Source organism: Danio rerio, chromosome 20, assembly GCF_049306965.1.
Source record: "Danio rerio strain Tuebingen ecotype United States chromosome 20, GRCz12tu, whole genome shotgun sequence".
In the NCBI taxonomy this organism is placed as follows: Eukaryota; Metazoa; Chordata; class Actinopteri; order Cypriniformes; family Danionidae; genus Danio; species Danio rerio.
In genome coordinates this window covers 4,899,653-4,911,026 of record NC_133195.1, presented here as the reverse complement: position 1 = coordinate 4,911,026, position 11,374 = coordinate 4,899,653, and the positions used below count along the sequence as shown (strand labels likewise).

Genomic DNA, 11,374 nt, shown 5'->3' with positions numbered 1-11,374 from the left:
GGCCCCTGCTAGGGGGGAAAATGCTGACTTTGGAGTGTCTATTTAGGCTAAGTGCAAATAGCGCACCTCGTTGGAATAAGCTATTTGAGCGATTTCCACCCATCACTGTTTGACTGACAGAGACAACATAACTAAAGAGAGAGAGCGATTGACAACCGCGTGAGTAGCGTAGCTTGTAAAATGCTTGGCAACATGTTTTGACGCGATGGATCATCAACCGGTTCGAATGAAACTGCTTTTTTTTCTACATTATTATCACATTGGAAATACATATATTTTTAATAAAAGGAAATATTTTTCTTTAAAAAAGTGTCACAAGTGGCTCGTGGGTATTTAATTAGGTTAAACCTATTTCATGTGTATAAACTGCATCTAAATAGTTATTTTAAATATTCCATAATCAATTATTTTCCACCTGGTGTTAAATTTTAACGACATCCACATAACTCATTTGTATTTACAATGAATACTCTTTAATATATATATATATATATATATATATATATATATATATATATATATATATTAGTACTGCTTCAGTGAACAAGTATACTAAAAACCATAAATTTTCACTAATTTTATTTATTTTTTTTTTTATCAAAGTGTGCTTTAAAAATAAGTAAAAATTTTTGTAAAGATTGATAGATTCATTTTATTAAAAAAATATTATATTATTAATATTTTTAAACTCAACTATAGGGGCCTCTGAATTCTTAATCCAGGCCTGGAAATGACAAATCACTTCACTGAAACTTTGTTAAAGGATCATCCCAACAAACACACAACTCAATGTAGCAACCTTACAACATAGTGCCAACCTTGCAAAAAGGTTGAGGATTCTATGTTGTTCCTTCTAACGATTGCCGAGACAGATACTATAGATAGATGGGTGGATCTGTGGGTGGGTGAGTGGTTGGATGGATGGGTAAGTGGGTGGATGGATGGATAGATGGTTAGATGATTAAATGGGTGGAAGATAGATAGATAGATAAAAACTGTTTGAAGATAGATAGATAGATAGATAGATAGATAGATAGATAGATAGATAGATAGATAGATAGATAGATAGATAGATAGATAGATAGATAGATAGATAGATAGATAGATAGATAGATAGATTAAAACAGTTTGAAGATAGATAGATAGATAGATAGATAGATAGATAGATAGATAGATAGATAGATAGATAGATAGATAGATAGATAGATAGATAGATAGATAGATAGATAGATAGATAGATAGATAGATAAAAACAGTTTGAAGATAGATAGATAGATAGATAGATAGATAGATAGATAGATAGATAGATAGATAGATAGATAGATAGATAGATAGATAGATAGATAGATAGAATAAGTTTAAATTTATTTAAAAGTGGTTGCTTCGTGTTTTAGTGCTGTGAGTGAATGAACGATCTCCATAGCAACCAAACGACAAACATGGCCAACAGTAAGAGCCGCGCCACACGAGTCTTTCTCAACAACATCGACTCGTATTCTTCCAAAAATATCGCCCAGGTAAAGGAGTGACTGATTCGGTTACGTGAATTGTATTAATATCATAAAGGCTGTGGAATAACGTTGTTTTGTTTAGTTCTTGTCCTCGTGCGTTGTCGGCGCGTCTCTCAGCGAAGGAGAGGAAGAGGACAAACACGACGCGTCTTCAGATGAACCATGTTTTCAGATAGTCGGAACAGTCGCGAATAAAGATGCTAAACAAGAAAGTTTTGCATCGGAGCAATACTGGGTTAGTGTTTCTTTTACGGTGTTATTTGGCCTTGCAATGTAAAAAAAAACATGATAAATTATTCCTGACAGCTAATGTTTTAGGTCATTGTAACTCATTAAATCATTTTCTAACCTAATTTTATAAGTTACGCAAGCAAGTTGCTCTAGTTTGATATATTTTATAATTATCTCAATTATAGAAATGTAGTTTTTCTTTTTTTTTTACTCGTTACCTACTAATTTTAGAATCAGATATAGACAAATATGAATATTTTTATATTTTCAGATGATATTAGTTAATGTGTCTTTAAATATAGTTTATTACTTTTCAGGATTTTAGTACAAGTAAACTGCATTCACTGGCCACTTTATTAGGTACACCTTACTAGTACCGGATTGGACCCCCTTTTGGCTTCAGAACTGCCTTAATCCTTTGTGGCATAGATTCAAAAAGGTACTGGAAATATTCCTCAGTGATTTTGGTCCATATTAACATGATACCATCACACAGTTGCTGCGTATTTAATCGGCTGCACATGATGTGAAGTTCCAGTTCGAACATCCCAAAAGTGCTCTATTGGATTGAGATCTGGTGACTGCGGAGGCCATTTGACTCAAACAAAAAAACAGTCTGAGATGATTCATGCTTTTTTGGCACGTTATCCTGCTGGAAGTAGCCATCAGAAGATGAGCACACTGTGGTCTTAAAGGGATGGACATGGTCAGCAACAATACTCAGGTAGGCTGTGGTGTTGACACGGTGCTCAATTGGTACTAATGGACCCAAAGTGTGCCAATAAAATATCCCCACACCATCACACCACCACCACCAGCCTGAATTGTTGATACAAGGCAGGATGAGTCCATGCTTACCTGTTGTTTATGCCAAATTCTGACCCGACCATCCAAATGTCGCAACAGAAATCTCAGACTCATCAGACCAGGCAACGTTTTTCCAATCTTCTATTGTTAAGTTTTGGTGAGCCTGTGCAAACTGTTGCCTTAGTTTCCTGTTCCTAGCTGACATGGGTGGCACCTGGTCTAGTCTATTGCTGTTGTAGCCCTTCCGCCATCCTATAAACCATAGAGCTGGTTGTGAGTGAAAATCCCAGTAGATCAGCAGTTTCTGAAATACTCAGACCAGCCCGTCTGGCACCAACAACCATGCCACGTTCAAAGTCACTTAAATCACCTTTCTTCCCCATTCTGATGCTCAGTTTGAACTGCAGCAGATCCTGACCATGTCTACATGCCTAAATGCTTTGAACTGCTGCCATGTTATGTGATTGGCTGATTAGAAACTTGCGTTAACAAGCAGTTGGACAGGTGTACCTAATAAAGTGGCCAGTGAGTGTAAGAGAAAATCGGAACTTGACGATGAAAATTATTGTTTTATTACCTTAAAATGTCAGTTGATTTGATATTTTATGTGACGGCCAAACTGTATTTTATTTTACAACTTAATTAACTGATACCCAGAGAGCATTTTGAGCACTAGTTGTACTCACATCTCATCTTGTTTCATCATTTTTCAGTCTCTGAGCCGAGATGAGCTCCTGCAGTGTCTTATGCGCTGTGATGTTATTGTGTATAACATCACCGAACACACTGATCTCATAGATGAGGCAACATGGGCCATTTCAGGTGACGATGCTTCATATTTTCATACTATTTCAAACCAGGATCTTTCTGAAAACATACCGCTATATACAGTTGAAGTCAAAATGATTAGCCCCCCTGTTTATTTTTTCCCCTAATTTCTGTTTAATGGAGAGAAGATTTCTTCAACACATTTCTGAACAGAATATTTTTAAAAACTAATTTCTTATAACTGATTTATTTTATCTTTGCCATGATAACAGTAAATAATATTTGACTAGATGTTTAAGACACTTCTATACAGCTTAAAGTGACATTTAAAGGCTTAACTAGGTTAATTAGGCTAACTAGGCAGGTTAGGGTAATTAGGCAAGTTATTGTATAACAATGGTTTGTTCTGTAGACTATCCAAAAAAAATATAGCTTAAAACGGCTAATAATTTTGACCTTAAAATGTTTTTTAAAAAATTCAAAACTGTTTTTATTCTAGCCGAAATAAAACAAATAAGACTTTCTCCAGGAGAAAAAATATTATCAGACATACTGTGAACATTTCCTTGCTTTGTTCCATAATTTGGGAAATATTTTAAAAAGAAAAAATTAAATAAAATAGAAAAAATTAAAATCAAAAGGGGGCTAATAATTCTGACTTCAACTACATTTCTGGAGAGCGCCAAATACATCCCAAGAGAATCCACTAGAGGCGCTGTGTACGCTTTTTAGAATTTCTCTCACAAGTGACATTCACGCCTGCTCTTTTTTCGTAAATCCACTAGCGGCTACTGTCGACTGAATGACTGACTGAACAACTGACCGACAGTGTTTTAAAAAGCAATCCAATCGTCAGATTTTTACCACATTTGCAGATTTTACCACATTCTCACCCTGATATTTACTTGTTTATTTTGGAACGCTTTCTGGAACCGTTCTTAGCCAGACTCGATGCTCATCATTGTGGTCATTTCCTGTCTGTATCTCAAGTCCAGCTACTGGACAAACTGGCAACAGCGGGAAAGTTGTCCATATGGAGGTAAACGGTCAGCTAGTAAACACGAAAAGGAACGGCGTCATTCCAAAATGCAGCCATACGTATTTCTGGCTACATAATTCGCGATCTTCAGAGATTTATATAGGGCTACGTTTTTAGGATGAGTCTATGTTGCAATATTTATCTAAGCTATCTCCAATAATATCTGGATGCAGACTTGCATATGTAACCCCGCCGGTCCTACACCACCCGACTTGCTCCGAGCTGGTATCGAACCGGCAACCTTCCGCATGCGAGTCGGTTGCTCTTACAAGGAGGCTAAACACCATGACCTGTAGCATCTATCGCTTGAGCACCTTTAGAGGTCAGAGGAGTGAGTTTTACCTACGCAGCACTTACTAGCTGGCCTCCGTTACACTCACCCCCCTAAACCTCACTCCCATCCGGGTCACGGCACCAATGTAGCCCCGTCGGTCCTACGCCACCCAACCCGCTCCGAGCTGGTATCGAACCGGCGACCTTCCGCATGCGAGTCGGTTGCTCTTACAAGGAAGCTAAACACCATGACCTGTAGCATCTATCGCTTGAGCACCTTTAGAGGTCAGAGGAGTGAGGTTTACCTGCACAGCACTTACTAGCTGGCCTCCGTTACACATATGCAAGCTGAAACTGCAACATGCAATGTCTGCCACAAAGCACTTAATGGAGCTGGTGATGTCATTGTGAGGGTTAGGACATTAAAAACATTGCATGCAGTTTAGCTTGCAGCTGCACCCAGTCTGAGATCTGGCAACACAAGACTATGAAGGCCCCAACTCCCATAAATCTACACTCAGTCATCAAACTACACCTTTGTTTATTGTGAATATGTGCCCTCTAGTGTCATAAATAACATACTGTGTATTTAATTAAATCCTAATGCATTTATTTATTTATAGTTGTTTACTGTACATTTTAACTATTCATACGTTAAATCTCTAGCTCTGCATTCTGAAATCGGACATTTCGAGTCCCCCAAAATATTCATCCTGCTGTCACCGATCCTGACATGGGCGATGACCAAACCACCTGATCCTGTGAGTGCTGTTTTTAAATATTTCACATTTGCATTTGCTATTTAAACAGCGTCGAGCTGAAACTAGCAAACAACAATTGGGTTGTGCCTTACGCTTCACTGTGCCGGGTGTTTGAAAGGGCCCGTTATGTTCAGAAATGTGTTACTGAAAATTAATTGTGTAACTGAAATTGGGGGAAAAAATAAACAGGGGAGCTAATAATTCAGGGGGTTTAATAATTCTTATTGCAACTCTGATCTTACTTTAAACTTATAAAATATCATTAAAATGAGATTTTACTTCCATTACAGTGACTATAATCGGACATAAGGCGTTTGTTTCACTCAAAAAATGACTTGCTGCTTGTTCAAACTACTTATTCAAAATAAATTAAAACAACAGAATTCATTAGGTTTTTTGGAACAACTTAACCACTTTATTTTCAATCTACTTAAATTTGTAAAAACAATTAAGTTAACTTTTTGGGCTCTATTTTGACGGTCCATGCGCAGAGCGCAAAACGCAGGGCGCAAATGCTTTCAGGGCGTGTCAGAACGCATTTTTGCTAATTTAAGGACAGGAAAATCTGCTTTGCACCGCGGCACATGGTCTAAAAGGGTTGAGTTTATTTTCTTAATGAGTTATAGGTGTGTTTTGAAAATAAACCAATTAGAGTCTCATCTCCCATTCCCTTTAAGAGCTAGCTGCGTCGTGCCAAGAGCGCATTCGCTATTTACAGGACGCAAAGTAAGTCTAAGTGGAAAAAATGAACATTTCACAAGCAAACAGCTAACAGTTCACAGTTTTTTAACAGAAAACTGTTAAACAGAGCATCTACTGCGTGAGAATGAGAGATAATGGATCTACTTTCACTTTCGCTCTTGGATATGGAAACTTTTATGCACAGACATCAATTAGTCTATAAATAATTAATTTTGTTTGTTAAGGCCATATATTCATTTCAAAACTATTCCTAAATTCAGTTCTAATTTCCAGCAAACGAATAAATAAACAATAATAACGAAGTGTGTTCAAAAACCTGAGTTATATCCTAAAACACATGCTGTGCCCCATATGGTCTAAAACCTGCAGGTGGACAAATCTAAGCTTGTTTTTAATAAAACAAATATAAATATGAATATAATAAATAATACTGCTAATAATAATAACATTATACAAAAGCAAATTGTTATGAATGAACTGAAAAAGCCTCCCGAGATGGAGAAGACATAAAAGCAGTGATTTTTCATATTTATGTAGGCTAGAAAATAATATGTTTTGTAATATTTTAATCCTTTATATTTATATCCTATATCTATTCTTATTATATCCTATATATCCTTAATATTTAAATGTTTTCATATGTAAAGATATTTGCCTATTGCTCTCTTGTGCGTATTAAACAGTGTGTAAGCGAGGCACAACTCTGCGCAGGAGTTTAGACCGGGTTAGTTTTGGTCTAATGAAAAATCCATTTTAGTTTCTCAAAATAGCAACGCGCCAGTGGTCCGCCTCAGAACGCCTTCCTTTTTAGACCAGAACGCCTTGGGCGCACAAATGAGCGCTAAAGCATTTGCTATTTAAACAGCGTAGCGCAACGCCTCAAAACGACTCTTGCGCCAAGCTGAAACTAGCAAAAGACTATTGCGCCGCGTCTTGCGCCACATTGCGCCGGGTGTATGATAGGGCCCTTTGTGTTGGGACAACATAATTGTGTGGAACCCAGCATTTTTTTTAACCAGTGTTCTTTTTCTGGTTTCATCTTAAGGATGATCCTGACATTCCTTTGACTGAAGAGGACTACAAAAAAAGAAGACCACATCCAAACTTTAAGGAACACACCAGCACAGAGAGGCTCGTGCTTAAACTGGGGAAAACTGTAATGATCAGCCTCGAATCAAAACCACATTTCTTTACATTAATAACATACCTTAGCATATTAGACAAACCTGATGTTTTTTTTTTCTTTCAGAAAAAGTCAATCCTGGGAACATATATTGTAACATCAGGACTGCAGTATGGCATGGGCGAGAACATGTTTCACTTCTTCTTCCAAGTATTGATTTAACTATATTGAGAACAGCATGATTGTCACTATTAATCCATTACTACATTTGGATACACTTTATGTTAAGGTGTTCTTCTTACAGTGTAAAAAGTATCTGGTAATTAACAGTTTCTGTATTTTGTGTTTTCCGTTTATCTATGGTTGTGAATTGCATTATGGGACGTTGATCTCTTTTTATCCACTTTTAATGTTGAAAACTCAACTCCACAGTTTAACACAGTGACTTTTATTGACATTTTAGTAGTTTGAAACTATGTACAAGAAATAATATAGAGAGAATTTAATCTGTAAAATAACAGAAAATGTACTGGAAGAGTTGGCACAATAGCCTAGTGGCTAGCGCGTCAACATTTCATGAGTTCACACTTAGCTGATGATTTATAAAAGCTTGTTTGGCATGCTGTCCCGGGAGAGAGCCCCGAGCTCAAGGACTCCTCGAGTCCGGGGCTTCCTCCCGTTTGGCAGAGCGAGAGGGGAGCCTGAGCTCGGTGGATCTTAGAACTCCCCTGCTGCGGTAGCTAAGGGAACACGAGGGTTAGATAAATGCTTGGTTGTTATGTATGTTGAATGTCTTTGGATGGTGGGAGGAAACCGGAGAACCCGGGGAAAACCCACGCGGACACGGGGAAAACAAACAAACTCCTCACAGAAACACCCACCGGTCCTGAGGAACCAGGGCTGGCAGTGCTCTTGCTGTGGGGCTCGCAGTACTAACCACTGGGCCGCCGTGTCACCCGGTCAGAGGTAAAGGAGGAGAAAAGGGGAGGAGGGGGTGTTCTTCCAAACGAAGATAAAGTGAACTGAAAACTGTGGTTATTTATAATAGCTTAGGGCTTGAATGATTGGAAGATACTGATTAGCAAATTCGAGACAGGCTGTGATAAATCATTCGCACGTGATCCGCTCGAAATTAGTTTATGAATAAACTTCACATGGTGCAGTAGCACATCAGGGTGTCCCGCGTTCGAATCCTGGCTCGAGGACATTTCCTACCCTAAACCGCCCCCCCCATCCCCCCCCCACCCCCCTCTCTCTCCAACTTCGCTTCCTGTCTAAATACTGTCCTATTTAATAAAGGCAAAAAGGCCAAAAAAAAATGTACTGGAAGCTTATCACAAAGTTTTTGCAGCATAATATACAATACCAACCCAGACAATATAACACTTTAAACTATAAAAAATGTTCATAAAAGTCGCTTTTTCCAACTAATGTTTAAAAGTTGTCAGATGGTCAAGGTGTCATAATGTGATTCAAAAGCATAAATAAAAACATGAATCACAAAATATGGAAAACTGTTAATTTATGGATATTTCTTTTACAGTGTAGTGTGTAATATTACTTGGTTACATGTAGGTTGATTGGGACACTTTTTCTTGGTCATCTCAATGGCAAAAAGAGTTCCAATTGGCCTGAATTCACCCTTCTTTACTGCCGTACAAACAGACAACTTATTCTGAGACAGTCTTTGCTGCAGCTTGATGATGTACTGTACAGGTCCAGTACGTAGTGTATGATCGCCCTCACCTCCCCTTACCATAAACCCAACCGTCACAGTAGTATGGACATAACCTTAGTGCAGGTTTCCCATATTTTTCAGCCCGCAATCCCCAAAATAAAAATGCCATTTATTTATTTAACCCAGGCTCATTCTGAAAACGTACCTCTATATACATTTCTGAAGATTGCAAAATACGTCCCAGAACGTTTTTACCTTTTTTTTTATTTTTGCAGTTTTTGTTTTCACGAACCCATTAGAGGCCACTGTGTACGCTTTTTGAGATCTCAAGTTTCTCTCGCGGGTGCCATTCGTGCTTGCTCTTCTCTTGTAAATCCACCAGAGGCCGCTGTCGACTGACTGTTTGACTGATTGAATGACTGACTGACCGATCGACTGACCCACCCCTCCCCCTTTCTTTAAACCCAACCAGTAGTATTTTAAAAAGCACATATTTTCAAGTCCACCGACGTACATGGTTGAACTAAGCGAAAAAAAGAACGGCATCATACCACCACGTAGAATTTGTTTAAAAAATGAAATGCAGCCATACGTTCCTCTGGCTACATAATTCCCGATCTCTAGAAATGTATATACAGTTATAGTCACTCTCATTATCAGGACCCCCTGTGATTATTTTTTTTCTTTTTTAAGTGAAGTTTGTTGATAAACTAATTTCGAGAGGATCACGTGCTTATGATTTATCACGGCCGGTCTCGTATTAGCTAATCATTATCTTCCAATCATATGAGCCCTAAGCTACTATGAAGAACCACAGTTTTCAGTTCACTTTATCTTCGTTTGGAAGAAACCCCCCTTCCTCCCCAATTCTCCTCCTTGTCCATTGATCGGGCGGCACGGTGGCCCAGTGGTTAGCACTGAGAGCCTCACAGCAAGAACACCACCGGCCTAGTTTCGCCTAGTTCCGCGTGGGTTCTCTCGGGTTCTCCGGTTTCCTCTCACCGTCTAAAGATATACATCATGCTTAAGAATCAAGCACACGCCCCCTTCTCAGGTGTTCCCTTAGCTATCGCAGTCGGGGAGTTCTGAGATCCACCGAGCTCAGGCTCCCCTCTAGCTCTGCGAACGGGGGGAAGCCCCGGGCTCGAGGATCCCTTGAGCTCGGGGCTCTCTCCCGGGACAGCATGCCAAACAAGCTTTGATGGATCATCAGCTAAGTGTGAACTCTTGAAATATTTCCTAAATTATGTTTAATAGAGCAAGGAAATTTTCACAGTATGTCTAATAATATTTTTTCTTCTGGAAAAAAGTCTCATTTGTTTTATTTCGGCTTGAATAAAAGCAATTTTTAATTTTTTAAAAATCCATTTTAAGGTCAATATTATCAGCCCGTTTAAGCAGTTTTTTTTTTTTTATAGTCTACAGAACAAACCATCGGTATACAATAATTTGCCTAATTACCCTAACCTGCCTAGTTAACCTAATTAACCAAGTTAAGCCTTTAAATATCACTTTAAAATGTATAGAAGTGTCTTGAAAAATATAGTAAAATATTCTGTTCTGTCATCATGGCAGAGATTAAATAAATCGGGTATTAGAAATGAGTTATTAAAACTATTATGGTTAGAAATGTGTTGAAAATCAGCTCTCTTTTTAACAGAAATTGGGGGGGGGGGGGGGTTGGAAATAAACAGGGGGATTATTAATTCAGGGGGCTAATAATTGTGACATTAGCTGTATGTGGAACATGTGTAATAAGGGACACCTTACCTCACGTTTTGCTATCTAACTTGACTTTCCCACAGACCGCTTGGCTTGGAAAGCTGAGCAGCGTCCCTATATTTGGACCTGGGACAAACAACATTCCTGCCGTTCACGTCCATGACCTTGCAAGGTTTGAGAAATAGCCGTTTTGACATTTTCTCTCATCTCATGGTGATTTGTTTAACTTTAAGCTTCGTTCTCAAGCCATATTTTGTCGTCATTTGTCATTTTCAGAGTGGTGCAGAAGATCATCGATCACAAACCGAAAACGCACTATTTCATCGCCGTGGATGACTCCAAGAGCACTTTTGAAGACATTGTGAAAGTATTAAATCATTGCAGACACTCAGTTTTTTTTCTTATATCTGTGTGATTTATAGAGTTCAGATGTACTGTAATGCTTGCACACAATTCTGGGCCTGAATTACCAAACAAATTAGTTTGAGGCTGCAATCATGTAAAAGAGCAGATTCGAGTGCAAATTACAGACAATACATAAATTAAGACACACACACACACACACAGCCTTTTGACATTTGTGACCAAAAACAGTCATAAGTGTCTTTTTTTCATCTGAAAGCTTAATAAAAAAGCTTTACATTGATTTCTGGTTCGTTTGACAGGACAATAAGTGGCAGAGTTTGCTTTTATGTTGTCCTCTTAAAGTTCTAGAAACCCAGCAAACAATTTTGTGTTTAATTGACATCTAATAGACAT

At 38.3% G+C, this 11,374-nt stretch overlaps 1 protein-coding gene across 2 annotated transcripts in view; it reads left to right on the top strand.

Moving 5' to 3' along the window:
- Positions 1–850: 850 nt before the first annotated feature.
- Positions 851–11,374, top strand: part of ak7a (adenylate kinase 7a) — a 24,034-nt gene continuing 13,510 nt past the window's right edge. Inside the window, exons 1-9 of one of the 2 annotated variants that reach the window (XM_073932253.1) lie at positions 851–925; positions 1,395–1,517; positions 1,594–1,746; positions 3,263–3,371; positions 5,296–5,390; positions 7,138–7,248; positions 7,342–7,425; positions 10,699–10,787; positions 10,892–10,982. In XM_073932253.1, coding sequence (XP_073788354.1) covers positions 1,407–1,517; positions 1,594–1,746; positions 3,263–3,371; positions 5,296–5,390; positions 7,138–7,248; positions 7,342–7,425; positions 10,699–10,787; positions 10,892–10,982 — 843 coding nt within the window. In that variant the 5' untranslated portion in view covers positions 851–925; positions 1,395–1,406. 2 annotated transcript variants of the gene reach the window in all.